Below are 27,777 nucleotides of genomic sequence, written 5' to 3'. Positions count from 1 at the left end.
TGGGCCCCACCGCGTCATCGTTTTGGAGGAGCTTTCAAACGGTTTTCTGGCCCTCTGAAGTGTAGCAACGGTCGTTATCCTAAGTCGAGTTGGCTGCATCATGGACGAATCTTACCCCTACTTGCGGCTGGCCAATCCCCATGGAACGGACAGGGAGCGTTGAGCTATGATGATGCCCGTAAAGCAGGTAAAAGCCACCTGTCGTCTCCTGAGTGACAAACCATTCGCCGCCCGCGTTAGGCTGTCCAATATCGGGAGCGCCGTTGTTGACATGTTGGCCCTTGATCACCCCAATGTCCTCCGACGTGGCCAGGTTTCTAAGACAAGACGATCGATCCTCTGCTTTCACCAGACTCCAGCACCAGTTTGTCGACCACACAGAGCGGTGATTTTCTGATAAAAGCTTCAAGAAGCCCTCATGAATGACAAGCAAGTGGTTGGTAGATGTGCCACGCGGACAGTAAAGGGGCCCTGGGCGTGGTGTAGCATGGGGGGTGAAATTGGGAACCAGAAGGTCATTGAAGAGAGGCGATGGCATTGAAGAGGATGATTGAGTGCCAGCAGCGTCTGTGGATGTAGTGGTGGTGAAAATGAGGGGTCGACAGCTTGTGTTCGACGGTGTGGAAGGGCCTTTGGACGCAATGACGTGATCATTCGAAGTGATACTAGTATGATCTGAGGCGTCCGCGGGTGAATCGAATCCGCGCCTCCGATGTATTAGCCAGCGTATTACACACTACACTATTAAGGTTAATAAATACCTAGGGGCCGATATACAATTAATACTATTCGTTAATTTCCCCACGTAGTCGGTAAAGCTCCGTTAGCGATACTTTAACCGGCTAGAAAAAAAGGACCGGCCGCACTAGGGTTAAGGGAAAGGTCAGAAGGCTAGCCGAGGCTTAAAGAGGGGTCCGAGGCATAAGGAGCCCACCAAGCGGTGTCTTAGGCGGCGTCTAGCCGCGTAGAGGTATCCGGTTAAAGAATCGGGCAGTACTGTGATCGTAGATTACGCTACCCGGGTATCTATCACGAACCCCTATCCAAAACCTGTGAAAGGGATATTAATTAAAGGCACTTTTAAACAATCTTAGTTCGGTACAGCTAAACAGTGTATAATAAATACCTTATCTTGATCACAATAGCTAAAATACTAACGATTGTAACTTATATTTATTATATACTACGGAACTATCTATCTATACTAGCCAGTTCCTCCGTATATATGAACCTCGGGACCCTAAGGTACTCGCTTTACTATAGCCCCGGTTACTCCTAGTATATTGGATCCTATAAAGTGCTCGTCGTACTATACCTTTAATTATTCCGAGCATCTTGTATCCTGTAAAGTACTCGCACTTCTCAGCGCCATAGTACCTTTGGATAGCCCTAACTAGTTACCTCCCAACTTCTTCAATGATTAGCTGGGGACGTCCTGCGCCCCATATACTACGCGACCTACCGTTGGGTTAAGTGTGACAGTATCCTCCTCCTAGATATCCCGCACGAACAAACGCTCCTCGTAAGTACGGAGGGAGTAACGTGTTTGCTTTACCCGGAGAAATTTAATAGTTGATTACGAAAGTTAGTCTAAGTTTTTACGGTTTACATTTACACTTATCTTACTTTTCTTTCGCTCGAGTTACTATGAAGTAATTATTTATAATATAGAAAGAAAAGAAAATATATTTACGAGTATAGCTTATTTTGCATCCGTTATATAGGATTTTATAACGTACGTATTTAATGTATTGCGAAGACTTAGAAAATATAGTATAATGTGACGAACCCCTATCTAGAACCTCTGAAAGGGATACTGATTAAAGGCACTTCTGAACAATCTTGGTTCGGTACAGCTAAACAATGTACGACAAATGGCTTGTTTCAATCACAATAGTCTAGATAGCAACGATTATAACTTATATTATATACTGCGGAACTCTCTATCTATACCAGCCAGTTCCTCCGTATATATAGACCTAGTGACCGTAGATCGTTAACTTACAGACTGTCCTCGGTCCTCTTCTTATTGGCCACTACTGGACCATGGACCGTGAGCCCCGCTCGATCGCCTGGTCCAGTCTTGAGTAGTTCTTTGTGGCTCCCCCGTCTTCCAAAACCGTGACACGTGGTGGGCGATTAAGTAAAATGTAACGGCGGAGCTGCAGGACGACGGGGCGCTTACCTGTTGGCAGAGGTAAGCCGGATTACTAGGCTCACCTGGTGAGCGTGGTGAGCCAAGGTGGATCACCACCGCTCACTAGTAAGCAGTGGCAAGCCAGGTACGGAGGTACCTGGAGGATTGAGGTTTATATATACGGAGGAATTGGCTGGTGTAGATAGATAGTTCTGCAGTATGTAATATAAGTTACAATCGCTGGTATTTTAGCTATTGTGATTTGAGATAAGCCATTTATTGTACACTGTTTAGCTGTACCGAACCAAGATTGTTTAGAACTGCCTTCAGCCACTATCCCTTTCAGAGGTTCTGGATAGGGGTTCGTTATAGGTACCTAGTTAAATATTAGCAGTCTCAGTGATAACCGCAATTGCAACCGGTATGGTGGAATCGAGGGACCCATAAAACCCAGTGATAGCAGTGCCAGGCTCTGCTGAAAAAGACCTTTTCTTCTCAACCCAATTCCGGCCAATATATCTTTTCATCACAAATTATTCTCACCGTCCATGGTTCGTGACAAGCTATGAGTGGCAAGAGCTTGACAATGCGGGACCAGATATGCCTCCTGATCTCAAGCCCCCTTCGAGTAAACGGAGTGATGATGGTGCTTTTTTTTGTCGGCGAGTAGTTGGGACAGCAATTTCCAGTCCCTTGGGCACCGATTGTCATCCAGAAAGGCCTCAAAAAGCCAAGAAAACTCTCCGACCAGGTCTGATAGCTCGGTGGTCAGGTTTTTGGCTTTGGCGTCGTCTGGAAATCTCTCGGTGAGTCTGATTACGTCTAGTATCGTTTGAACATTCACCTTACGTGGGTCAGCGGTCCAAGGCGCATCCTCTGCTTCATCATCGCGTCCATTGATCTCCCAAGGAAACAGGCTGTCCTCTTCTCCGTGTTGCTCGTAGGCCCATTCGGACCTAGGGGGCTTATACGAGTCTTTGGCTGAGTCAAGAGAATAGAAAACCCGGTCAAGGGGGACCGCGGCTGTTGACATGGCTTGCTGGGGGAGGAGCCAACAAGCATCGTGAATTGCGAAGCCGCGCTTGCCAGTACACAGCCTATGGGTATCGAATTGATCCTTCTGAGGCCTGGTGTATCCGTCGTCATATCTGGCAGCTGTATTTCGTGGGGCAATAAAGCCGCCGCTGCTAGGGTCGTCATAGACGCCGAGTCCAGTCAGGTAAATCTTTCCCTTCTTTGGTGTGATGCAAACTACGGGAGTTAGCAGAGATGTACTCTGTTGAGCACACAGATAGACTCACGACCACGAAATTCGTTTCTCCAGCCGGCACCTATGTCGTATATTCTCCATCCGCAGATAGGACAGCAGATGATGTAGGGACTCATCTTCCCGGTTGTTAGTTGAATTGTTCGGTAATGAAAAAGAAGAAGAAAGCAAAACAAGTTGCAGTATTCACCAAGCCTTTTTATCATGACTCCCCGATATCCTGTCTAGCCTTTCCACCATCAGATGGCTTCCCTAGGTGGACGTTGATACATGCCACAATCTTGCAACGCAACCTGGAAGCTCTGAGGCAGCGGAGGCCACTAGGCTGCTGCCTGGGGAAAGAATTGGGTTGGTTCCAACCGCCACACAGACGTGGTTTGTGGCGCGACCAGACATTTGATCCAAACTCTCTGACAGCAACTCATCGATGAATTCCCTTGAGAAAGGCGTCCAGTGTTTGAACAGGTGCAGTGTAGCAACTCTCTTCCGTTTATGCTTGGTACTGACTTCCTTCATGCCACACAAAGGAGGCAACAACTCCGCAAAAAGGATTCACCCTCCGCGACCAACAGTTGCATTTTTCATCAAGTCAGCCCGGTTAAAGCCATAGACGAGCAATGAAGATATTGCATACCCACCACAACATTACATCAATCCACATTCCTCCCATGCCTCCAACCAAGTATTTAACACCACCATGCGACCCTTGCCTAGGCAGCTAACTTTCAACCTCACCTCCCCTCCCACCGCCACCCCAAATGAAGCTCCCAACCATCCTCTTCCTCCCCCTCCTCCCAACCACCCTCTCAACCCCCCTTCCCAACACCACCACCCCCCCTTCCGAGATCAACGCTCCCTGTAACTACGACCTCGGCGACTGCGCCCCGCCCCTAACATGCATCCCCCTCTTCCCAACCTGCACCCGCTGGACAACCCTCAAAGACCCCTCCTGGACCGGCTGCCCAGGCACCTGCCAACTAATCGACCTCTCCACGCAAAAAATCTACACAAAATGCGCCGGATGGGACCTCTACGACAACTGCGACGAGAGAGTAGAATACTGCACTGACGATCCCCGCAATAGCGGCTGCGGTCCCTCCTGTGATGGTCCTGGGATTTGCCAACCTAATGACGATTGGTGCGGGGGGGAGGACAAACGGGAGTGTAGGGAGGGGTTGGCGTGTTTTATTCACCCGCCGGTGAGTGTGCAGGGAGAAAAAATTGCGTACGGGGTTTGCTTGCCGTTGCGGTTTGGGAGTGAGTACTATGAGAAGACGGGTCTGGAGGAGAGCTGGACGGAGGAATGGGATGGGTGGCAGGGGGGTCCTTAGGGGGTGGGGGAATGATAGGATAGGTTATGCTTGGTTACACAAGGAGAGTTACCCATATCTGCCGGCACGCAAAATAGCCATAGTCCGCCGCTCGCTGGGTCTTGGACGATTCAGAACAGCTTATTGGCTCTATCCGGAGCCCGGGAAAAGTGAGATGTTACACAACCTTAACCGGAGGGGCATATCCTGGGTCTTTGTACTTGGGACTCTTCGTTCTATGGTGCGCTTTCTGGCAACACCTGATGCCAAGTCTGCAATTGGTAAAATTGTTTCTCTGTTGGTTGTGGTTGATATCATTGCGATAATGCGATGGCGTGGATGGAATTTGTCTCTTGAAGACCAATTGGGGCAGGACGGTAAGCAATGTAAGGACTATTCTTTCTTTCCAAGTCTCGAAGTCAGGATGCTGGTTCCTTACATCGTTACGCGAGATGGCATCCTCCTTTCTTCTATCCCACCCCTTGGAGCTCTTGGAAAAGTCACCAACGACGCGCACTTGTTTAAAGACAAAACCATCCAGTTCACAGATGCTGATTTGAGAAATCTTGGCCACGGCAAGTCGGCTGACACATCGATCTTTGGGTTTGGACGCATCGAAACTTTATCTGAACCACGAGCACGTTGCAAGACATACTAGAAATCTGTTTCACTTCGAGGAGATTGGATCGACGAAGCTTATTCATTCCCCGTCAGGGTCATGAAGGTCCACCACCAGATTTTGTCACTTAAACCACGAGTGAAATAAAACGAAAACTGCACGCTTCTCCAATACGAATGCACCCCTCTTACAACATGAGCCAAATCCGCCACTCATGGGACATAAATCTGTGGCTCCTGACCATCCTCATCAGCTTCATGTTTCCCCTCAGCCACTCTCTTATTATGCACCTTGTAAATCCCAACCTGCAGGATGGCAAAGACGATACCAACAGACACCATGATGATCTGAATGCGGAGACCGTTGGAGTAACTAAGGCACACAACGTTAGCATAGATCAAGGTGCAGCAGTGAGCAGCACAGCTTACAATGGTCTATCCTTGGCCTGATAATACTGTGTGCCAACCATCAGCCCGCTAATGGCAGACATGACCCACATCCTGCACCTGTCAGCAAAACCCCGCAAGTTTGTTTTTGGTCTAGAAGAACTCACGCAATACTGATACTCCGTTCACCTGGACTTCTGCAGTTGAGTTGGAGCCATGTGTTGTGGACAGGGTGATACCCCACGGCCAGCGCGTTGACAGCTGTCCACAAAGCCCATCGTGACCATTGGCCGACATGTGGATGGACTTCTCTTGCCACGATCAACGTGATCAGAAAGCAGACCTGTGCAAGGATGACAGTGCCACCGCGGACGTTGGTTTTGTCACTGATGTATGCAAAGATGAAAACAAAGACCAGCGAAAGGGAAGCACCAACGGCAGCCAAAGCATTCGCAGCAATAGTATCCCAGCCCAGAGATCTGTTTGCAGTCAGATATTTAGCCTAGCTAAAAGACGGATATGCGGGGATAACTCACTTCAAGATGGAAGGTGTGTAGGTGGTCAAAGAACTCCATGTTGAGAACAGGCAAAAGGTAGAAATGAAATGTGGCCACCGCCGAAAATGGGTGACAGTCTTCCACACCAGCTGCAGGGGAATTTCCATTCCCTGCGCACCTCCCTTCTTCTCATTATCGTCCCTTTCGAGCCTCTTCTGGAGAATATCGCGGTCGTTCGAATCAAACCTGATCAGGCCTGGGCTGAGAAGCGGCCTTGGCATGTCAGGAGATCCGGGGAGGAAGAAGATGAGAATGAACGAGACCACAATGGTAAAAAGGCCCTCAACTAAGATCAGTCAGCATCGAATCGGAGGCAAGGTCGGGATGAAAAACATACGAAGAAAGAGCCATTGCCATCCATGCAAGCCCCCAGCACCGTCCAATTTCAGGATGCCGGTGGCCAACAACGGGCTAATTGCATTCGCGCCAAACATGCCAAAGAACAGAATAGCAACCCGCTTGGCCAATTCTCGCTTGGCATACCATGTTGAGAGGGTGTAGATGGCACCGGGGATGTAGCCAGATTCGCAGAAGCCGAGTATGAGCCGAGAGGCCAGGAACCCGGCCTTGTTATGGATGAAGATTTGCAGTGAGGCCACAGTACCAAACGCCAGGACTTGACCTGCGATCCATTTCCTTGGTCCGAGCTAGCAATACGGGGTCATCAAATGCTTATCGTTGAGCGTCATCTTTGATCATACCTTTTGAAGGGCAAGGTTGGATGGAATTTCCAACAGCACAATACCAGCAAACATCATCTGGTTGCCAGCATTGATGGTATCCAACGAGACACCAATATCCTCTGCAAAGCCACCAGTCAAGGCGCTAGCAATGTTCATCCGGTCAAGCTGAAAGACTAGAAGCCCAAGGAACAACAATGGCAAAACGGAAAAGTCAACCCTACGCACGATGTCAGCGCCGCGCTTCGTAGTAGACGGAAGATAAGACAAACGGACTTCCTCCGGGCCTTGGTCTCATCCCACTCTGTCCATCCTTCTTCAACAGAAGAGGATGTCCCAGAGTCCACGTCGTTCCCGCTCTTCTTGGTGTCCATTTTGACGGATGGTTGAACCATGTTGTCCGAGGCTTGGCGGTGTGGTTGAAGAGCTAGATGACACCGAGGAATCAGTGACAGAAACAGGGAGACGTGGCATTGCTTTTATCGACAGCGACTGCCGATCAAAGATCAGCTCGGGGCGCGGGAGCCAACGGTCGGAACCCTTGTTGCCAGCGTTGACGTGATCCAGGCCGTGGATGGCATCGAGATGCAGTTCCCACGTGCGGACCCGCTAGTTGGGTGGTACAGGCGGAACACCCGCATTCGCGGGGACCAGTCGCTGCAAGGCGTCCCGGAGACCGGGCTCGGAGAGCGTTGATAAGTAGTGCTGGTGCCCAGTCGGCATTCATTGTGGGATGGGATGAGATGTGGTGTGGTGTAGGGTGGATCATGTTGGGGCCTGATAGGAGGAGAGTCCTCAAGGAATGTCAGAGTTGCTGTTCGTTTCTGGCCTTGTCGAGAAAGCATACTGCCTCTGTGTCATTGAACTCGTCCAAGTCAAGTTTGTGGTAGAATCGACTACTGCATCCAGGAACAGGTATCGAGTCGTGGCGATACCAAGAAACTGGATAGCTGCGTAATGGCAAAATTTGAAGCTTGTAACAATGACTGGTTCACAATGTGCCATTAGTCTAACGAAAAGGAAACTGGTGTCGGGGAGATGGAAGGCAGTTGGGAAACGGGGGACGATTTGACAGGGCCCAGACCACGCCTGGGCGAATCGGGAAGGTCTTAGCAGGAACGCTGCAGCCTGGCTCACCGAACACCAAACGTCACCGGTAGTTGTTTGTTAGCATACCAACATTTTTGTTTTTTCTGTTTGCCAGCCACAGGCGCTACCAAATCACCACCACCGGTGTCGACTTCGTCTTTGTCGTTTTTCTTTCAAAATACTTCTGCCCTAGCAAAAAATCAGTTCGGATTTTTTCCCGGTCAGCTTCGTCCCCCGTCACTGTGGAAAAGCGTCGTTCACCTCCCCATCGCAGCGATGGCGTGATATAACACAATACGCCAGGGTGGGCCGTTCCCGAACCACCCCCGGCTTGGCCCGGATCACACCCCGACCCACACGGCCGGACGGCTAGGTGGCAGACATACATAATGCCACGCGGCTCCAAAACATCACCACCGACACATTTTATGCGATATCTTCGTTTTTCCAGTCAAACCAACCATGTCCCGCCCACCAATCAAGCGCGTCGCCGTCATCGGTGCCGGCCCAGCCGGCGCCATCGCCATTGACGCTCTCGCCCAAGAAAAAACCTTTGATATCATCCGTGTTTTTGAAAGGCGCGAAGAGGCCGGAGGATGCTGGTAATTTCTTTGCACCCCTCACCATGTCCGACCCTCAGCTCCTGACAAATCCCCAGGATCGGCGACAAAGCCCGCCCCCCAACCCTCACCAACTTCCCTTCCCTCGCCAACCGCACCGCAGACACCCCCCTACCCATCCCACCCAAACTCCCAGCCCAAACACCCAAGTCTGACCGCCCTCGCTTCACCGAGTCCTCCGTCTACCCCTACCTCGAAACCAACGTCGACCACCTCCCCATGTCGTTCAGCCAGGAGCCAATCCCAGCCGACAAGACCGACAAGTCCATCGCTCTCCACGGGCCAGAAACCCCTTTTCGACACTGGACCGTCATGCAGCGTTACATCAAGTCCCTGATCGAGCGCAACAACTACGAGGATTTGGTGTCCTACAACACCACCGTCGAGCTGGCCGAAAAGGTAGGCACAGAGTGGAAGCTAGTGCTGCGAAAGGAGGGCAAGGAGAAAGATTACTGGTGGACAGAGTACTTTGACGCGGTGGTGGTGGCGAGCGGGCATTACTGGGTGCCGTATATACCCGCGATCGACGGGCTGGACGAGTTTGAAAAGGGGAGGCCGGGGAGTGTGATTCACAGTAAGCACTTTCGGGGGAGGGGATATTTCAAAAACAAGGTTTGTTTGCCCCTTTTGCTTCGGATTTCCGGCGGCGGGAACCTGTTCTAACTTTAATCTAGCGCGTGGTTGTAGTAGGCGCCTCCGTGTCGGCAGCTGACATCGCCTACGACCTCGCGCACTCCAAGACGGCCGATTTGCCAGTCCACACCATCACCATCGGCCGTGCGGCAAATGGCTACTTTGGCGGTGGTGCGTTTGAGCACCCGAGGATTCAGCAACACCCTTCGATCAAGTCTGTGTGTCCCAAGACGAGGACGGTGCATTTGGCTGATGGGAAGAGCATTCCAAATGTGGACTCGATCATCTTTGGGACGGGATACACGTGGACGATGCCGTTTCTGCCAGACGTGGAGATTAGGAACAACCGCGTGCCGGAGCTGTATCAGCACGTGGTGTACCAGAGAGACCCAACGTTGCTTTTTGTCGGTGCTGTCGGTGCGGGGCTGACGTTTAAGATTTTTGAGTGGCAGGCTGTTTTCGCTGCTAGGGTGTTGGCGGGGAGGGCGAGTCTGCCGAGTGTGGAGGTGATGAAGGAGTGGGAGGAGAAGAGGATCAAGGCTAGGGGGGATGGGGTCAAGTTTACGTTGGTGTTTCCGGATTTTGAGGAGTATTTTGAGGATGTGAGGAGACTGGCGGGGGAGCCGGAGAATGGTATGGGGAGAAGGTTGCCAAAGTTTCAGAGGGAGTGGTTTAGGGCGTTTATGGATGGGCATGAGCTGCGGAAGGATATGTGGCGGAGGTTGAACAAGGAGGCTAGAGAAGAGGAGGAGCAGAGGGAAAAGGGTGCTGTCAAGGCCAAGCTTTAGATGGTGAGTATTCTGAGGCGTCTATACCCAGTAATGACAGCGATGAATTGCAGCGCTTGCACACTTTGACACACTCCGAGCCGCAAGTTTGCCATGTCACGCCAGGCGCTTCTTTTCCCGTTTAACGACGTGGCCCGAGTTGATCCAATTGTTGAGGAGATATCGGATGAAATTCGAACCACCGGCCTTCGGCCTTATTTATATACATATATCTGTCCACAACTACCAAGATTTCCCGCAAGTGACAACTATACCATATCGCAACGCCAAAGTGGAACCGAGATATTCACCATGGCCGCTGACCACGGAGATAGTGAAGACCACGAGGCGCAACGCGGCTTCCATGCTTCTATTTCCGTCTCACGCCTTCCTTCATTCACTGCCTCTCGGAGCAATTGAACTTTACCTTACACACCTGTCCACAGTTGCTCCTCTCTCTCCTCACTGAGATACCGCTATATTCACCGGGTTTTGTTGCATTTTTAAGGATTTTTGGGACATATCCCTTTGGCGAAAAAGCAACAAGGAAAACTGGCAAGGCATCGTCAGTAAAGACCAACACCCTCAAAAGACACGAGCGCGCCCATTGACCGGCGTCCAAACCCCCTCCATCACCACTTTGACACCCTTCGACGACGCCCCCAAGCCCTCTAACCAATCCCACGATTTCCCATGACTCTCCACGAGAACCCCCCACCCAACGGCCGCAAGCCCCCCACCTCAACCTACTACAACGCCTTCACACTCTCCTACTACGACATCCACGTCTTGGGCCACAACATGACGCGAATATGGCGCTGCCCTACAAAGTCTGTCCAACTCCCACTATTCCAGAAATACTTCTCGCCGTCAGAACACACAGAAGCCAGATGCTGGGAGCATCTCGACGTTGGTGCCGGGACGGGGTTTTTTGTTGCGGAGGCGCTGAAATCCTGTCTGGGGAATAGGCAGTCGATGAGGATCACGTTGATGGATAATAATCTTTCTACGCTGAAGAAGGCAAGGAGGAGGATTGAGGGTGTGAATGGCCGGTTGGGAGAGCTGGCTACGGTCGAGACGGTACTTCATGATGTGCTGGATGGGGATATACCCAAGAGTTTGGGGGAGAGGAGGTATGATGTTGTGACGATGTTTAACCTTTTTCATTGTCTGCGGACCAAGGCACCGGAGGGTAAAAATGGGGTTTTTGGGATGGCGGCGAGGTTGTTGAGGGGGGATGGGGTGCTGGTTGGGTGTACTATTTTGCCCGGGAGGGAGTATCAAGCCCGGGGACTGGCGGGGGTGAGGGTGAGGTATACGTTGTGGTTGTATAATCGGGTTTATAAGGTTTTTGGGAATGAGAGAGATACAAGGGCACAGTTGGAGGAGGGGCTTAAGGCGGCTTTTGAGGAGGTGGAGGTGGAGGTGGTGGGGAGTATGATGATTTTTGTTGCGAGGGGGCCGAAGAAGTTGGGGGTGGAGGGTTAGTTGAGCGGCTGGGTTTACTGTGAGTTGGCAATATATGGCTGTTGTGAAGAGGTGGAGGAAGCTGCATAACGTGCATAGTAACAAAGAACAGCGGTCTCGCTCCTCCTCATGAAGTTGAAGGGACTCGTCCGCTAAACGCTGAGGTGTGTGACTTCCCTGGGCGAGTCCGCGGAGGTTTCTTGTGCCGAGGGGTTCTTTCCTAGATGCCGTCTCCATGATCTTCCACGGCCGTCATTTTGGATCGTACCCTCCATCATTTCGATCCACGGTTTGCACAGCTGTGCTAACCCCTGTGCTTTCCCATGGAATTGTGTGGCAAGACGCCGCCTGCTCGGACCCGGACACAGCAACTCAGCAGCTTATCTCCCACTCCCATCTGTCAACTCTTCCTCTTCCCTTTCTTCCTCAACTCCAACACCATCTTCACAGTTCCACCACAGACTTAGCCACCCAGTTTCAATTTCAACTACAGACTTTGTTGCAAGAGCTACCAAGAAACACTACGGTAATGGATCAGCAAACGATTCGTGATGAAGCCTCGACCAAGGAGGAGGTTGGCCTCCAAGACAAGAAAGCTGCCTCCGACAACTCGACACCAGTGAAAGGTTTGCTTACATCTCCAACAGCGCCCTTCGCATGGTTCGAACGGCTAAGCAATGTTTAACCAGATGTCAAGGGAAAAGGCATAGCAAAAGAAGCCGGCCCAGACGACAAGCAAGTCGACAACGACGAGCCATATGACCCTTCGCGCGATGCCTTCATCCTCAAATACATGGAGCGGCACCTCAAGCGTAAGGCGCTTAAGACATGCAACTTCACCCTTGAACACTTGAAGTCGACGAAAGCCGAAACGGATGCGCTAAAGGCTTGGAACGATCGTACGGACAATATTTTGCCAGAAACTGTCGCCTTTATGGACAGAGAAAGAGCGCGGTGTGACATTAAGATTGCCAAACTTGAATCTCACAAGGTACGACTGGAGCAGGAACTGGCAGTGGTTCAGAACGATTTTGAAAAGCTTTCGGTGTTGAGGCGCAAGAGCCATTAGTCCAAGCCTGGTTGATTAATCAGTGGGAGATGCGACTTGCGGGTGAGAGCGCGTACAGCGATATAAGCGGGTGTTTTTAGGTCCTGAAAGAAAAATAATAAGCTTTTAAGTTATCTTTAAACGCCTTTACATTATTCTTTAAGGCCTTCAAATTGACTTTTAAGCTTGTTTACCTATCTTTAAAGGCCTGTTCATTATTATTTTAACGGCTCTTAACTCTCTTCTAACCCCTTTAACTACCTTTTACCGCCTTTTAACTATCTTTGAATGCCTCTTAACTATCTTTTAAAGCCTATTGAATATCTTTCAACCCTTAGTAATCATCGTTCCCAATATAATTATATTCTATATCATGGGGGCGGGGGGAGGGGGGGGGGTTATTGATAAGATAAATAAAGGGCTCCGTATTGGTTCTCTCCTTTTTTTTCCTGGCTTTTGACAATATAGAAACATTATCACCATGTGCATTAGCATTTGCTTGAAAATGGGGCCAAAACCTTTGTAAGCTTCTCCACAGCCACAGCTTCTTTGCCATGGTATTCGATGCAACAACTTGCTCAAGTCTCATCACCACCTTCAATATTTCGGCTTGAAAGGCAAACCTTCCAAAACGCCCTTCTTGAACTCGTCCACTCCCGCCTCCAACCCCCACAGCTTATGAATCCACTCGAGAATAACACCAAAGCTCTCGGGCTCCCCCATGTGCTTCCTCCCCTCGACAACCTTGAACTCGGTGTTCTTTCTCACATTCCCGTTCCTGTCCTTGACGGCAAGATACAAATCCTCCACCGGGAAGATCTCGTCCAAGTCACCATTGACCACCAACGTCTTGCAACTTTCCTGATCCAGGATCCCGCTGTCGAGGAGACTGAATTTGCTTTTGCCTTCTTTGATGAATTGGTCTAGATCGTCTCCGTAACCGAACTTGTGGGCGAGGGTATGGACTAGATCGAAGGGGTATTCCAAATGGTTGACGTTGCGGAGCCAGGTCTCGTCAAACATGTGGTGGCAGCCGCCGCCGAGGGAGACAGAGCCGAGGAGGTGGGACGGATGGGTGTGGGCTGCGCGGAGGGAGTAGTACCCTCCTGTGGAGAAGCCCCAGATGATGACATTGGAAGAGTTAACGGTGGGAAGGGCGGTGGAGATGTAGGAAAAGAGGGAGGACATGAGGCGGTCGGGGGAGAGGGGGTCGGAGGGGAGGGAGGGGGAGTCGCCTGTTCCGGGGATTTCGAGAACGAGGGTTGCGATGGAGAAGCGGGACAGGGGGGTTTGCCAGGCTGAGAGTTCCGTGCGGTAACCGTCGAGACCGGTTAGGATTATGAGGAGGGGGAGGGGGTGTGGAGACGGGGGAAGGAGGAGGGAGGCGAGGATGAGAGGGGGTTCGGAGGGAAGGTGGTTGGGGTGGGGGATGGAGATGGGGAGGATGGGGATGGGGAGGAGGCTGTGGGGGGTTAGTAAGGATGGTGGGGTGGGTGAATGGGGGAATGGGGGAACATACGAGGCGCCTTTGTAGAAGACTTGTTTGCCTAGATTCCAGGCTTCGTGTTGTTTGGGGGAGCGCGGGGCGGGGAAACGCGCGATGCGGTAAAGGGCTGAGCTTCGGCTTTGGGGTTGTGTTAGACAGTTGGGACGGAATGGGAGATGGGGTAACGGACAGGTACAACTCGCAAGCCTTTTCCTCTTCCCCGTTTTGTTCGGCTTGGCGGGCGGTAAAGGCGAGCTTGAACGCTTGAGGGAAGAACATGGAAGCGTATTCATCCCAGTCGTAGGGCTCTTTTAGGCCTTTCTGTCGGCGGTGTTAGACAAGGCCAAGAGCTGCATCCAAGGGTTGGTGCTTACAGCGATGATGGCGTCAACCACCGGCTGAAAGTCGGTGATGCAACCAAACATGAAGGGGTAGACACCCATGGCGCACTGTTGATGATTAGCTGTGAACGGCCGGATTGGCCCTTGTTGACATACAGGTCCTTTCCATTTCGTCTCCCACAGCTGCTGGAAAGACTCATGATGGGCGGCGCGGGCGTGCAGCGCGGAAGAGATGTGGTAGGTTTCGATGTCGCGGTCACCAGCCGCCGACACGTCGTTGGTATCCGGAATACTATCACCCATTGTAAAATAAGACTGACAATTTGCAATACCCAGCAAGTGATGACAACTTTGGTGTATTTGGCAATGTGAAATCATCAAGAGGTCGTGCGGAGGGGGAGGTGGGGAACACCGAACGCGGACTGAACATATTGACTCGCTCTGAGTTGGCTTATTGGGACTGATGGCTATCCGGTTACACCAAGTGACAGCAATTTCATCTGATCAAATATTTTGATCGAAAAAGGGGGCATTCTTAGCGTTATTGTCGGCATGTCGGACATGGACCCTAACCCTGTCCAGCTGCCTAACCGTGCTGGCATCTGCCCACATTCCATCATCCACTAATTATCCAATGCCAGACGAGCATCTCAGAATCATTGACTTCTATGCAAAACGCATCCATGGCTTTGTACTCGACGATACCGCATCCTTTGTGTTCCATACTGCAGAATCCGTTTGTGTTGCCGGAACCGGCTCGAGCAAATGGAGGCCACGACAAAGAAACACCCGGCGTTAACTGCCCAAAGTCAACAACAAAATAGCACCATGTCGGGTACGTACCCGACCCGCCGGCCGCCTAAGTGCTTGCTGTCTGATGACCGGCGACGTTTGAACTCACAACATCACCAAGAACAGCACAAGCGCCATGTCTTCGTATTCCTGGCAGGGGTGGGCGCCTGGTGATGGCGATGTGTACGACGACACCTCGGATGAAAGCTACCATTATTGGAACTCGGACTCGGAAACCGAATCATATCTAATGGCCAAGTCGTTACAGAGTCAAGACGAAGTCCCAGAACCTCCATCACATCCTCCCCCAACTCCCAGACCGGGGTTTGCCCAGCTTGCTACCAGTACGGGCAAGACACCCATTCCGCCTATTCCGCCTATTCCTACTACGAGCGGAAATACCAGCATAGACCCTATCAACGACCCCAGCAGTACGTACTTTGGTCCTCCTCAGCATGATGGCTCAGGGGACATCATCATGACTGACGAGACGGGTATCAATGACATTGAGGCCGCCATCGACGCCAGCAGCGAGATGGCACTTGCACAGGCAGGCGTGACCACGGGCTCCAATCCAGTTCAAGGTGGAAATTCAGCGAACGTGGATCCTGATGAAGATGTCAACATGAATGGTGATCCGGATAGCTTGTTTGACGGGACAACAGCTAGCTTGTTTGAGGGTACAACAGACTTGATTTCTGACCTCATTGGGGACGATACATTAGGGCCTGCGGACACTTCCACGCCCAAGAGGTTTCCGGTCCAGCAGACACAGGTTCAGCAAATCGACACGACGCAGGTCCAGCAATCCGACACGGCTCTTCAGGCTCTTGCAGAGCCGGATCATGACTGGTGTCAGCTGGCAATCATGCTCCCCCCCAGAATATTTCGCTTGCCGAAAACGGGCGTAGATGAGAAGAATCTGGATTCTACCCTCTGGCTTCACCAACAAAAGGCCGGTTTTGTCTATATGCACACCCTGAAGCCACAGGCGCCGACTGGCCGCGCTCTGTTGGTGTGCTCAAGGCAGACTGGGGAGCTCATTGTCAACAAGAACATTCATGCTCACCCCTTGACGATTGATTGGCGTTGGAACGAAAAATACAGACGATGGTGGCATTCCAATCCTGACAAGGCCAAACGGGATTATGCCGGGACCATTCCGCCCGAGATCAAATTTTCCCGGCTTGACGATCCGCTGGTAAAGCGACGGCTGCCAGAGGAGGGGGTATATCCAAACTTGTTCGGTTTTGGCATCAGCAACGGCCGAGAGGGCGTAGAGTATGATTCTTCCTTCAGGAGGCCGCTATATGTTGACGAGTATTCGCTGTATTTCAAGCACTTCAACGGGTATAATCTCCGGAGTATCCTGGCATATGCCACGCATGGTCCCAAGACGGCGCAGCTTTGGATTGATGAGTATTTTATCTGGCACGTCATGGAGCAGCTCACGTCCGCTGTAATCTATATGCAAACGGGCATCACACGATCGGAGCTGAAGGCAGGGAATACGATGAAGAAGGAGAATTGGAAGCCGTTTGTCCACCGCAACATCCTCCCCGAGCATGTCTATCTGCACTTTGAGGAAGCATGGGAGAGGGGTCAGAGTGAATTTGACGTGAATAAGCGGGATAAGGACCCGGCGGAGAAGGACAACTATGTCAACGAGTCTCTTCGGCGCGCGTTCCCTCGTGTTGTGCTTGGTAGTTGGTCGCAGGCCAGCGAATTACACAGCAGCGAAAAGGTGTACAAGTACAATCGTGGAGAGCGCAGCCAGATCATGGCAAGGCTAGGGAACAAGGACATCGATGACCACACGGGACTCAGGCCCGAGCTTTGGGAAGATATTTATCTTCTGGGGGCCGTACTCCGACGCTTGGTCACGGTGTGGGATGCGCGCGAGAGGGAGGAGGAATGGGAGAAATCGTGGATAGACTACAATGTCGATGCGGGAGAATACACCATCGAAAACGTCAGAACTCCCGGTGCAAACAAACCGCACTACTCCGAGGACCTTTGTGATATCCTCGAGCTATTCCAAGTGCGCTCCAACAGAATCCAAATACAGGACTGGGCCAGCTGGACGGATGAAGGCTACTGGACCCCCAAAAGGTTGCAGACAAAATCGTTTGTCGATGTCGACATCTTGATTGACGTCGTGTTCCCCATAGCGCGTTTGAAAGTGCAAAACGAGAAAGCCAAGTTCCGGGCGAACAAGGAAACTGGTCATATCAGCATACCAGATACCTTGATGCACGGTTGGTACGCGCTCACGAACCGCATTGACCTGATCCCGTACACGCCAGAGGGCCAAGACATGGAGGAGGTCAAAGGAACAAAGGTGGCGTCGCGGGAGCTTCAGTTGGTGCACGGGACCAAGTATCTTGTTTGGTACCAATTCCACGCCCCTGTCACCAGTGAGCTGAACCCTGGGATCACGGACTGGCTCGCAGTTCCGTGGGCGAAACAGGCCATGGAGCAGCCTGCCAAACTATGGGGTGAATATTGGAACCAACACTACAGCGATGAGATTCGGGCGGCCAATATGGACACTCCCGAACGCGGGGGCAGACATCGAGTTGGTGATAATCATATGGATGATTCCCTTGTCACGGTGGATGAGTCTTTGACGGGCGAAAGGAGAATAGCGCTCGAGAAACACAAGAGAAAAGGTGGAATCAAGCCGGACTGGCGAGTCCAACGGCCTGTGTTTGAGGCACCAAGAGGTGATGCTGCAGAGTCTGACGCTGACGAGTATGAAGGCTACGAAGCTCGCAAGAATGCCCGTGCCCAAGAATGGGACGAGCTCATCGAGGCTGCCAACCCGAGAGATCCCTTCTTGGCACTCACGTTGGAACAACACCTGAAGCGGGTGCTTAGATGGATGCGCCGGGCGAAGCGCGTGTTGTGGCACCTCTACCCCGTCGCATTGCAATACGACGACAGTGCGGAGGTACGAAACGAGGAAGAGAAGCTCGCTAAGGATTATCTGGAGATTATGAGGAAGGAGGTGGAGCTCCAGGCGACAGGACGGGAGGTGGGGGAGACACCTGAGCAGCGGGCTATCAAGCAAAAGTATCACGCCATGTTGGAGAGGCTGGATCCAAAGGGCGAGTACAAGGTTGGATTTGGGCACAAGTTTGCGGCTCCACGGGAACCTACGCCGCCACCACCACGGCCTCCTCCTCCGCCTCCGGAACGGCAACCCACACGCTCACAAGGAACACAAGGGGATCCGTCACCACTACCACCCTCTCCCAGCACAAAGTACAAGAGGGAGGATGAGGCGCGGAGAATAAACGATGATATTCTGGCCACGCAGCATAGACTTCTGAGAGACAGGTTAAAGAAGGTCGTCGACCAGTACACTGAAGCGCAACACAAGAGAGACAGGCTTGAAACGGATGACCATGAGTGGAAGCAATATCAACAATTTGTCGAAGCTTCAGAAGAGGTCAAGGAGCTGGAGGAAAAGATGAACCTCCTCAAGAAAGCTGATGACAACCTGCCCAAACCGGAACAACTTGACCAGCAGAAGGAACGTTTGCAGAAGGAGATCAAGATGTTTCGCAGACGCGCTGCCGAGTTCAAGAGGGCGGCAAAGGAGCAGATGACACTTCGCAACGAAAAGACTGATGACACAGCAGACATGATGCAAGAGGCGGCCACTTTGAGGCTCGAGGCTTTGGAGGAGGCTGATCCGTCCCGGGCTGGCCAACTGGAGGACCGGGCAGACGAATTGGACGAGGAGGCCGAGGCTCTCATCAAGGAAATGCTTCCGCTCAAGACAAAGCAGGGCGAGCTGGCGGACAGGGTGCGGCTTCTGGAGCTCAAGATCAAGGGCCATACGGAGGTGATTGCCAAGATTGATAAAACGCTCAAGAAACAGCAGAAACTGGCTGGGGGCCCCTCATACTTTGCTCAGGGCTATGAGGAGGCCATGGCGGATGAAAGTGGTGCTGGTCCCAATCACAATGATGGTGCTAACGACAGTGATGATGGCGATGATGATGGCGATGGTGGTGGCGGAAGTGGCCCAGGTAGAACCTTTGATGGAGTGAACGATTCTGACGAGCACGACAACGACGGTGGTGGTGATAACAACAACGACAACAAACCCGACACCGCCACCTACCCCGAACCCACCCTCCAACGACGCACCACCCGCTCCGGGCGCGTAGTCAGACCGGTCAGCCTTTACTCCCCAACCAATAACTACAACGCCACCCAGCAAGACTCGCAAACCCCAAGGAAAAAATCCCCTCCCAAATCACCCCCAGGCAACACAACCATCCCCCACATCCCAACACCCTCTCCACCAGCTGGTCAAAAACGCCCCAGAAGTGACCCATATACTGCCGTCATTAGGGAAACACCCCCGAAAAACCCCCGGGTGGGCGTGGCAGGTAAAGTTGAAACCGTCGAAGTCCCCCAATCTCCAGATAAAAGGCCTCCATGGGTAAACCCCCGAATCGAGATTCCTTGGACGCAACAAGAGACGGTCCCAGCTTTGCAGTATTCAAGTAAGGGGGGTGATAAGGTTATTCCTGCCACACAGCAGCCTGAAGGGAGTAGTGAGAAGAAGAAGAGGAAGACGAGGAGGACGAAGGTGCCCAGTCCTATTATGATAAAGGGGAAAAAGGGGAAGGCAAGGAAGGTGTCAACCCCGACGAAGCCAAAGTCTTCGCCTGGCAAGGTGCCGGAAGCGCCGAAAAAAACAAAAAAGACGGGGGGAAAGCGGGAGTTGGAGCAGCAGGTGACACCGACTCCGAAGAGACGGGCGGTGGGACGGCCAAGGAGGTATGAGTAGGGTGGGAAGTTTTGGGCTACCTCGACAGTTTTGTTTTGGGATTGAGATGATGGGGTTTGGAAAGGGTTAGATGATGTCTCATATTTTGAATTGGATAAAAGGAACTTTTCATTGGATATTCTCTCTGTCTTTTGGATATTTTGGTTGGAATAAAACTCTCTTTTTATATCTCTCACACGGTAGCCAGCTCAAACAACAAGCCAATGCAAGTTCTTCCTTCACATATGTCTGGTCGTGCTTGTGCAAAGCGATACAGACTTGCCCCAATGGAGCTTCATGAAACAAGCTTATCAATTGTGAAAAGATCAACTTCGCCTGCATGTACGCCGTCATTGATCGCGATCTCGTCTCCATGCACTCCTTCTCGGCAGTCACAAGTACCTTGCATCAAATCCCATACCCGGTGCATGGGAACCACAGCGGAAGGATTCAATGTAACTTTACACTTGAAGGATCCGAACCAGCCTACACAGCACAGCACATTTAGAATTACACTCAGGTCAAATCAAAGCCACAGAAACTCTATTCAACCTCTAACCAAACAGAAAACTACATCCAAAAAGCTCCAACCTTACTCCTCCAAATCCCTTACCTTCAACACGGCCTTCCCAAAGTTCTTCCCCTCCAACATGCCCACCAACCCCTCGGCCGCATTGTCAATCCCCTCAGTAACACTCAGCTTAGCCTTGTAGCTCCCCTCAGCCAACCACTCCTGCATTTTCCTCTGGTGCTCCTCCCCATACTTATCCGCAAACCCATTGTCATAAACAATAAAGCCCCTCATCGTGATCCTCTTGCTCACCACCTTGAACAAATTCTTGACCCCATATTTTTGTTCGTCAGGAACACTGTACTGGCTAATCATCCCGCAAGCAATAATCCTTCCATGCTGGTTCATCGCCTCAATCGCAGCCTCGAGCTGCTCCCCACCGACATTCTCAAAGTAAATATCCACCCCATCCGGCGCGAGCCTCTTGAGGGCATCAAACGGGTTTTCAGTCTTGTAGTTGAACCCCCCATCAAACCCAAGCTCGTTGAGGATAAAATCGAGTTTCTCATCTGAACCAACCGATCCAATAACCCTGAGTCCCTCCCGCTTAGCAATCTGCCCAACAACCTGCCCAACCGCGCCCGCAGCCGAACTGATGAAAATCGTCTCCCCCTTCTTCGGCTGCCCAATTTCATGATACGAACTCCAAGCCGTCAACCCCGGCATCCCCAACGGTCCCAAAAACAACCCCAGGTCCTTCCCAATCTTGGAGTTCTTGATATCAACCCTGCGCCTGATCGTTCCGTCTTTAAGCTGGTCAGCACTCAAGTGGGCGTATTCCGCCAGGGGGAGGTAAGCAACGATCAGATCCCCCTCGGCAAAGTCAGGGGTATCAGAGCGGATCACTTTGGAGACGGTGTCATTGGTGATGGGTTCGCCGACTAGGAAGGGCGGGGAGTATGACTTGATGGAGGGGTCGCGCATCTTTCCGCGGAGGTAGGGGTCGTAGGAGGCGGAAAGGACGGCGACGGTGAGGCCTCCTTTGGGGGGTTTGAGGTCGAAGGGGACGGGTTCGACGGCGAGGTGCTCCCCTGGGATGGGGGCGTTGGTGGGGACCTTTTTGAAGAGGAGGGTTTTGTTTTGGACTTTGTCGGACATTTTGGCGGTTTGTTTGATGTAAGTGGTAAGGGTTGGGTTTGTTGATGATGCTGTGAAGGGGTTTGTTATTCTCGTGATGATGGCGGTGATGGTGAGGTGAAAACGAGGGGCAGATGCTGGTGTTTATATCGTGATCCGACCTGGAAAGCTCGGCGGGGTATCCATGGCCAGTTGGTGACGTTTTTCGACGTCACTTGGTGGTGGTGGATCCCGCTGGAGAAGGACGCAGAAGATGTTGGGTGGATGAAGACACCCACATCGGGTGGGGTTGATGCCAAGATCCGAGGCATCTATTTCGACATCGAGACTAGTCCAGTAGAAGGATTGGTAAGCCGATTTTGATTCATCAGCTTCCAGCTTGTTGCGTACAAATACGGCCGCCCGCGGACTGCTGAATATCATGATCTGACTTTTCAGGTTGTTTGAGTCGACCACCATCCCAGTCTCTGGTCCCTAGCTGCGAAGGTTTCGTGCAAATTCGCGCCCGATTCTCTCTTGCAAGTCGCTGCGCGTCCCCTTGTCATTCCCAGTCAGTCGGCCCTGTAGTTCGTGGAATCTGTAGAGCTGCCTCGGCTCAAGTAGTCCATGCCAGAGTTCGCCCACCTCAATTTTCTTATAGAACAAGTAACTGTCGTATGGTTCAATATCACGAGCAAAGGCATAGTGCATTCTCTTCACTTTCACCTCGATACCTTCTTCTTCTCGCTTCCTACGAGCCTCCTCTTCGTCCAACCGAGCCTGTTCTTGCTCCATGAGAATCACATCGTCGTGCCGCTCAAGAAAGCCTGGGCCGTAGAAAGACCCTCCCCATGTGGGCGACTTGTCCATCAGGTAAGGAAAGCTATGCCATAATCGACCTGGATCTGTAACCATTTTTCGAGTAGTTCCTTATCACCACGATAGCCTAGATAACTGTACATCCCCTCAAGCACCTCATCTGGAATACCTGCTATGGGACTTGTCACTGCCTTCATCATTAAGCTATAAGGCTTTGACTGTTTGAGTCCATGAGTTACGATGGCAGCCATGTTGAAGAAGTCCGTTTTGATGCATCCAAAACACCGGGAGGGCAGGAAACGCTGGCGGTCGTCCTTGGACCGTTCTTCGGCCAACGTCGGCGGGAGCAGGTCTGCCACCACAGTCTTGAGCAAGGTCACAACCCCTATCTGGTCTTTGAACCCGAGGTTCGCGCGGTACTGTTCAAATGGAAAGCCATCCGGCCAATACGGGATCTCGTAAGTAATGAGACAAGCTTGGCACTTGCCAGCACTGAACCTGATCTCCAGGCAGCATATCGGACACCAATATGTTGGATAGGTGCGGTCCGGTAGGGCAGCATAGGAAGAGTGGGAGGATTCTGGTGACCAGGGATCTCGGGGGCCATTCTCTGGAGCATCATTCTGTGGGATCTGAGGTCGATCTTCGACTCGAATGAGCCGAACTTCATCCCTTGCTGCACGTCTCCTACCGACATCATTCATGTACTCCTCACAGCATTCACGGCAAAACATATGCCCGCAAACACGAAAGACGCCCTTCTTCGCCTTATTTCGTTGAAAGTCCGACAACCGCCCCTTGCGCTTGTTCCCAGCAGGCAGAGAAGATTCCGGCACCGGCTCCTGATCGATAAAGGCACCGATATAGCACGTGCATATGATACACCGCACAAAGGACTTTGGCTCGTTGGCGGAGGTTTCGTCGACGTCAAGTCGTCTTAGATCCTGGAACAGGCCCTTGCCTCCGGGATCCCCTTTCTTCTGTGGAGCAGAGGAGTTGGGTGGTAACGGCGGGGCAAGATAGCCGGTGTCGGCCTCGTCTTCGCTGCCTAGAAGGTCAAGATTCAGGCCGGGCGGCGTTGACGGCCCTGAATCCGATGGTTGGTAGGTCGAATCTCTTTCCTGTGCCTGAGCCACAGCATCGGCGATCCATTCGCTCCTCTGCTAGTCCCTCTGAGATTGATTTGTGTCCTGGCTTGTGTACAATCTGCCGTTAGAGTCATCCTCATCAAGGGCAAGTGACAGCGGCCATTGGCGACCCCAATTCGCAGGCACATAGTGGTGGTCATCCCCGATCTACCATTGCCTCCCAACGGGTGAGTGCAAAGGTGAGGCTGGTGGTGGAGGGTTGGGTTCCAGTAGAGGATGTTGCTTCATGGTTGTCTTGGTTGGGCGATGAACGGTTCAGAAAATTGATGCTTCAAGTCTGAACTGTGATGGTTCATAGTGGTCACGGATAATTGTTATCAGGTTGCTCTGTTCAACCGGAAAGAGGTAATATTCGACTGCATTTCTGAACAGGAGGAAAGAAACAATAGAGTCGCGCAAAAAGGGGCTCAGCTGAGTCATCCGCCTACCTTTGGCAAGTGCTCGCCATGTCATGCTGTGATTAAGGTTTTGGCCAGAGGACGATGGTGTGGAGCTGGATGCGTTCTGTGGCCTGGGGTATTCTGCTGCCACGCAGAAGGCAGAAGAGGCTTGCAGTCTTTTCTCATCCAAACATCATCAGCATCAACTAGCAATTATGGCACCACACGACACCCCAAACAACCCCGACCTGCGCAACATTGACCCGCTTCTCTATAGGCACATGCAACCGACAGCACACAATCCGACGAGTGTTCCACAGCCAACACACCCATCAAATGATTATTCCAACCCCCCGCCCGTCAGGGGACCAACATCGTGTCTCTCCGGGCACCATGTATCAGTCTCCTTTACTCCAGGACATCGCCACGTGCCGCCCGAGCAGCCATACCCACTACCCGTATATCTGAGCCACCACCAGCCAACAGCCTCACGTCCGGCGTATGCCCTAACTCAACAACAATACCAACAGTTCACCTCCTCAACCCAACCACCAACCCAGCAAACATTTGCCGTCTTCCCCATCGCCCCAAGACTACCCCCCCAAACCATCACCCGCAAAAGCAACAACCCCCCCGGCCGGATAATCCACACCCTCCTCCCCCCTAAAACCCACATCATCCGCCCCGACACTCCCATCAGACCCTTCATCCTCTCCCTCCCGCTCGGCGCCCCCTTTCACAAGCGGTACAAGGCCCTTTTACGCTGCACACGCAAACACGGAAGCGCGCTCATGGAAACGTTCACCGCTGGCCCGTATTTCTCTTACCGGGATCCAAGCAATAACCAGGTTCATTTCTTGATTAATGACATCATGGTGCCTGATGGACGGTGGTCGGATGAATTGACGTACGAGGTGCAAGTGATGGAGAGTGGGCTAGGGGTTTTGGATAAAGAGAAAAAGACGTGGGGGAATCATTGGAGGGAGACGGAAGAGGAGAGGGAGGGGGTTGTGAAGTATGGGGGAAAGAGTGAGAGGGGGGTGAAGTTGTATTGGTATGGGGAGGGGGTGGAGGTTGAGGGTTGGGAGGAGGAAGGGGAGGAGGAGGTGGGGAGGGTTTTGGAGGGGGTTTATGGGTGGGTTTCGTAGGGGGATGGTGTTGATATTTTGATGGGGGAAAGGAAAGAGTTTGATGTGACATCAGCATGGGACGGAGTTTGGTATTTACAAAGACATTGTGGATTATGACAGCGGAGGTTAAAATGCATGGAGTAGACGGGCAGACAGACTGACTGATAGATAGCATTGTTGGATAGACTTCGACAAAAAAGGCGATGCCTCGGCACCAATGAATGACAGCGTCCAGCCAAAACATTCTTTGTCTTCCCCCCTGCATTGAGAAACAAAGTCTGGAGCATCATTCAACGGCTCCACACCAGTCCGGACCGCCATCGAACGGTCATCATGTAGCTGAAACAGCGTCACCACAAAGTAAATGTTCGCCATTGGATTGCATTAGCGCCCGTCCGCGTGGGTTTTCCCGTCCGTATCCGGCGATCCCCGTTGGCTGTGGGCCGGCTGAATGGGCGGGAAGGATCAATGGTGTGTAACGATAAGAGGTTATTCCCGGTCTGACAGCGCTGATTGGGGTTGCACGGCATGGGCTGTGCCAGGTTGATGGAAGGGCTGGAAGGGGAGGTTTATCTCCGGACGGGGTTACCAAGGTTGGATTCGATGTCGGATTTGGTGATGGATGTTTGAAGGTAGTAGCGCCTAGTGAGGACGGGGTTAATGGTGGAGGCGGTGACTGGTTTGGGGGATTCAGCTGGGGAGAGGAGCGTTAGTTTGGGGATGGGAGGTGGTTCGAGAATGGGGGCTGTGGTGGGAGTCTGAGTGGTGCATGTGGATATAAGATGGAAGGGGCAGCTCTTGGATGGCGATGATGGTCAGTATCGAGATTGAAAAAAACCCATCTGGCGAGAAGTCACCAGCCACAAAACCTCAGCGTCAGCGTAGCAGAAGACGTGACTCAAGTCAGCGCAAACATGCACGGCAAACCGACCCACCCCCTAAAGGCGGTCATCCCCCCTTCTATTCTGCCAGAAGCAGTCCTCCACCCAGACCACGAGCAAATCGACCGCCATGTCATGACATACCTCGTCAACACATGGGAATGGCCGTCGGAAAAACACAAACAGGCGTTCATCAGTTGGAAGCTGAGCGAGGTCGTGCTGTTTATGTTTCCCACGGGGGAGGCGGAGCGTGTGAAGCTCGCATGTGAGCTTTTACTCTTAGGCTTCCTCATGGATGGTCAGTTCCCCCCAAATGTCACCCCTTTGTTGTTTCAATCACTGACAAAAGCAGACTACTTTGACAAAAACACCCTCTCCACCAACGCCAGCATCGTCTCCTCTCTTCACTCCCTTTTGACCTCCCCCGAGATGACTGTTCCGGTGACAACAATCGACAGCATGCACGCGGGTTTGTTTGCCAAGTTCTTGACGTACCCCGACTCGTCGCCTATACTTGAAGCGTATTTGGCTATGCTTGACTGCCACTGTGTTCCCTCACGCGGACCATCCTCACTCTCTTCTCTAAAAGAATATCTTGTGTTTAGGGAGACTGACGTTGGGATGCCGATTTGTGTTGAGTTACTCTACTGGACAGACCCCGCTCTGGCAGGTATTACGGCTGATGAGAAAAGGATGTTGAGACCGTTGGAAAAACTGGCGAATTATCACGTCAGTATATTGAATGATGTTTTTAGTTTTGATAGAGAATGGCAAGCGGCGGAGATGAATGGAGAGGAGGGAGGGGCGTTGGTGAATGGGGTTGCGGTTTTGGCGGGGGAGGTGGGTATTGGGGTTGAGGCGGCGAGGGGGTTGTGTGTTAGGCTTGTGAGGGCTTGGGAGGGGGAGTTTGTGAGGTTGAAGGGGGAGATGCTGGTCGAGGGGAGGTTGCGGAGGGCAGTGGAGGGAATTGAGAGGAGGATGAGTGGTGCGGAGGCTTTTTCTTGGAGGACGGGGAGGTATTTGTGATGGAGCAAGGGGTTGGGGGGTGCATTTAGGGCGTTGGTAGCATTGCGATGTTGGGGGTATAGAGGGACTTTTAGAATTTTAGTTTTCTGTTTTGGTTTGGGGTGTTGACTCGCCTGAAGTGACTGGTATGATGAAATTTCGATGTGACCGACTATGAGCCAAATGATCTGAGTTCCTGAGTCTGCGGTGGTGACAGGGTAAGGTGGTCAGTCAAGTTGAGCCCAACGCACTCATTTCTGCTTGCAACACAAGGCCTCCCCTTCACATAAAGACATCACCGACCATCCCATTTTGAGAACAGTTCTCTGCTTGAATATCATCTCAACGCAGCAATTGTATATTTTTGCTTTTGCCACCGTGGGTGTCGCACTGGACACTGATAGAGCAACCTGGAACAGAAGGGCCACTTATCAGCTGCTCCCGAGAGGAAAGAATTTTCAGCTGAGAATTCCAGGTTTTGAGCAGAGAATCTCGCCACTAGGTACTCTGCCGGCCCCAAGGTGGGCAGAAACCTGGAGATTCTGAAATCAATCGCCGACCAAATCGACGATAGGCGTCTCCTCCACAGTCTGGCCCTCACCAACAAAATTTTCAATTTCGAGTTTTGCCGACACCTTTATCGACACCTCGGTCCCTCCATCGTGTTTTTATATCTTCAACCATCAAACTCGAACCACATCCACACAAAAGCCTTGACCATTCCGACGTGTGCGAGACCGAATGGTGGTCCTCAACTACGAATGAAAAAGTGACCGCCTTGGTCAACAAAATGGAGCGC

The 27,777-nt window shown here is 51.9% G+C and overlaps 11 protein-coding genes across 11 annotated transcripts; 7 read left to right on the top strand and 4 right to left on the bottom strand.

Moving 5' to 3' along the window:
• Positions 1-2,750: 2,750 nt before the first annotated feature.
• On the bottom strand, positions 2,751-3,610 carry QC761_511813 (uncharacterized protein; the record flags this gene model as incomplete). The annotated part of the gene is made up of 4 exons (XM_062880345.1): positions 2,751-3,054; positions 3,109-3,176; positions 3,234-3,388; positions 3,445-3,610. 4 exons carry the CDS (start codon positions 3,608-3,610, stop codon positions 2,751-2,753), a joined length of 693 nt encoding a protein of 230 aa, XP_062731046.1.
• Positions 3,611-4,162: 552 nt separating this feature from the next.
• On the top strand, positions 4,163-4,735 carry QC761_511810 (uncharacterized protein; the record flags this gene model as incomplete). The annotated part of the gene is made up of 1 exon (XM_062880344.1): positions 4,163-4,735. One exon carries the CDS (start codon positions 4,163-4,165, stop codon positions 4,733-4,735), a length of 573 nt encoding a protein of 190 aa, XP_062731045.1.
• A 595-nt stretch (positions 4,736-5,330) lies between these two features.
• On the bottom strand, positions 5,331-10,047 carry QC761_511800 (uncharacterized protein). The gene is made up of 7 exons (XM_062880343.1): positions 7,233-10,047; positions 6,978-7,176; positions 6,614-6,923; positions 6,256-6,562; positions 5,887-6,198; positions 5,762-5,833; positions 5,331-5,705 (listed from the first exon to the last, which is right to left on the bottom strand). Exons 1-7 carry the CDS (start codon positions 7,349-7,351, stop codon positions 5,546-5,548), a joined length of 1,479 nt encoding a protein of 492 aa, XP_062731044.1. The 5' UTR covers positions 7,352-10,047; the 3' UTR covers positions 5,331-5,545.
• On the top strand, positions 8,250-10,086 carry QC761_511790 (uncharacterized protein; the record flags this gene model as incomplete). The annotated part of the gene is made up of 3 exons (XM_062880342.1): positions 8,250-8,647; positions 8,704-9,277; positions 9,340-10,086. The coding sequence occupies exons 1-3, from the start codon at positions 8,508-8,510 to the stop codon at positions 10,084-10,086; spliced, it is 1,461 nt and encodes a 486-aa protein (XP_062731043.1). The 5' UTR covers positions 8,250-8,507.
• A 672-nt stretch (positions 10,087-10,758) lies between these two features.
• On the top strand, positions 10,759-11,553 carry QC761_511780 (uncharacterized protein; the record flags this gene model as incomplete). Its single annotated transcript, XM_062880341.1, has 1 exon — positions 10,759-11,553. One exon carries the CDS (start codon positions 10,759-10,761, stop codon positions 11,551-11,553), a length of 795 nt encoding a protein of 264 aa, XP_062731042.1.
• A 214-nt stretch (positions 11,554-11,767) lies between these two features.
• Positions 11,768-12,601, top strand: QC761_0080640 (uncharacterized protein; the record flags this gene model as incomplete). The annotated part of the gene is made up of 2 exons (XM_062872837.1): positions 11,768-12,158; positions 12,222-12,601. The coding sequence occupies 2 exons, from the start codon at positions 11,768-11,770 to the stop codon at positions 12,599-12,601; spliced, it is 771 nt and encodes a 256-aa protein (XP_062731041.1).
• On the bottom strand, positions 12,431-14,917 carry QC761_511770 (uncharacterized protein). Its single transcript, XM_062880340.1, has 5 exons — positions 14,564-14,917; positions 14,441-14,515; positions 14,257-14,387; positions 14,100-14,204; positions 12,431-14,042 (listed from the first exon to the last, which is right to left on the bottom strand). The coding sequence occupies exons 1-5, from the start codon at positions 14,783-14,785 to the stop codon at positions 13,178-13,180; spliced, it is 1,398 nt and encodes a 465-aa protein (XP_062731040.1). The 5' UTR covers positions 14,786-14,917; the 3' UTR covers positions 12,431-13,177.
• A 418-nt stretch (positions 14,918-15,335) lies between these two features.
• Positions 15,336-20,009, top strand: QC761_511760 (uncharacterized protein; the record flags this gene model as incomplete). The annotated part of the gene is made up of 1 exon (XM_062880339.1): positions 15,336-20,009. One exon carries the CDS (start codon positions 15,336-15,338, stop codon positions 20,007-20,009), a length of 4,674 nt encoding a protein of 1,557 aa, XP_062731039.1.
• Positions 20,010-20,580: 571 nt separating this feature from the next.
• QC761_511750 (uncharacterized protein) lies at positions 20,581-21,657 on the bottom strand (the record flags this gene model as incomplete). The annotated part of the gene is made up of 1 exon (XM_062880338.1): positions 20,581-21,657. One exon carries the CDS (start codon positions 21,655-21,657, stop codon positions 20,581-20,583), a length of 1,077 nt encoding a protein of 358 aa, XP_062731038.1.
• A 2,520-nt stretch (positions 21,658-24,177) lies between these two features.
• On the top strand, positions 24,178-25,110 carry QC761_511743 (uncharacterized protein; the record flags this gene model as incomplete). Its single annotated transcript, XM_062880337.1, has 1 exon — positions 24,178-25,110. The coding sequence occupies one exon, from the start codon at positions 24,178-24,180 to the stop codon at positions 25,108-25,110; it is 933 nt and encodes a 310-aa protein (XP_062731037.1).
• A 356-nt stretch (positions 25,111-25,466) lies between these two features.
• On the top strand, positions 25,467-26,999 carry QC761_511740 (uncharacterized protein; the record flags this gene model as incomplete). The annotated part of the gene is made up of 2 exons (XM_062880336.1): positions 25,467-26,271; positions 26,326-26,999. Exons 1-2 carry the CDS (start codon positions 26,007-26,009, stop codon positions 26,997-26,999), a joined length of 939 nt encoding a protein of 312 aa, XP_062731036.1. The 5' UTR covers positions 25,467-26,006.
• Positions 27,000-27,777: the final 778 nt, after the last annotated feature.

The sequence above is a fragment of the Podospora bellae-mahoneyi genome, chromosome 5 (genome assembly GCF_035222275.1).
Source record: "Podospora bellae-mahoneyi strain CBS 112042 chromosome 5, whole genome shotgun sequence".
NCBI classification, from domain to species: Eukaryota; Fungi; Ascomycota; class Sordariomycetes; order Sordariales; family Podosporaceae; genus Podospora; species Podospora bellae-mahoneyi.
The sequence above is the reverse complement of the archived record's forward strand: the minus strand, read 5'-3'. Positions and strand labels throughout refer to the sequence as shown.

Coding starts and splice junctions, on each gene's coding strand:
- QC761_511770 (XM_062880340.1), bottom strand. CDS start 14,785: ATGATTTCACATTGCCAAATACACCAAAGTTGTCATCACTTGCTGGGT. Junction 14,388..14,440: donor TGGTTGACGCCATCATCGCT/GTAAGCACCAAC, acceptor CACCGCCGACAG/AAAGGCCTAAAAGAGCCCTA. Junction 14,043..14,099: donor GTCTTCTACAAAGGCGCCTC/GTATGTTCCCCC, acceptor AACCCCCCACAG/CCTCCTCCCCATCCCCATCC.
- QC761_511800 (XM_062880343.1), bottom strand. CDS start 7,351: ATGGTTCAACCATCCGTCAAAATGGACACCAAGAAGAGCGGGAACGAC. Junction 5,834..5,886: donor GAACGGAGTATCAGTATTGC/GTGAGTTCTTCT, acceptor TGACAGGTGCAG/GATGTGGGTCATGTCTGCCA. Junction 5,706..5,761: donor CAGGCCAAGGATAGACCATT/GTAAGCTGTGCT, acceptor TGTGTGCCTTAG/TTACTCCAACGGTCTCCGCA.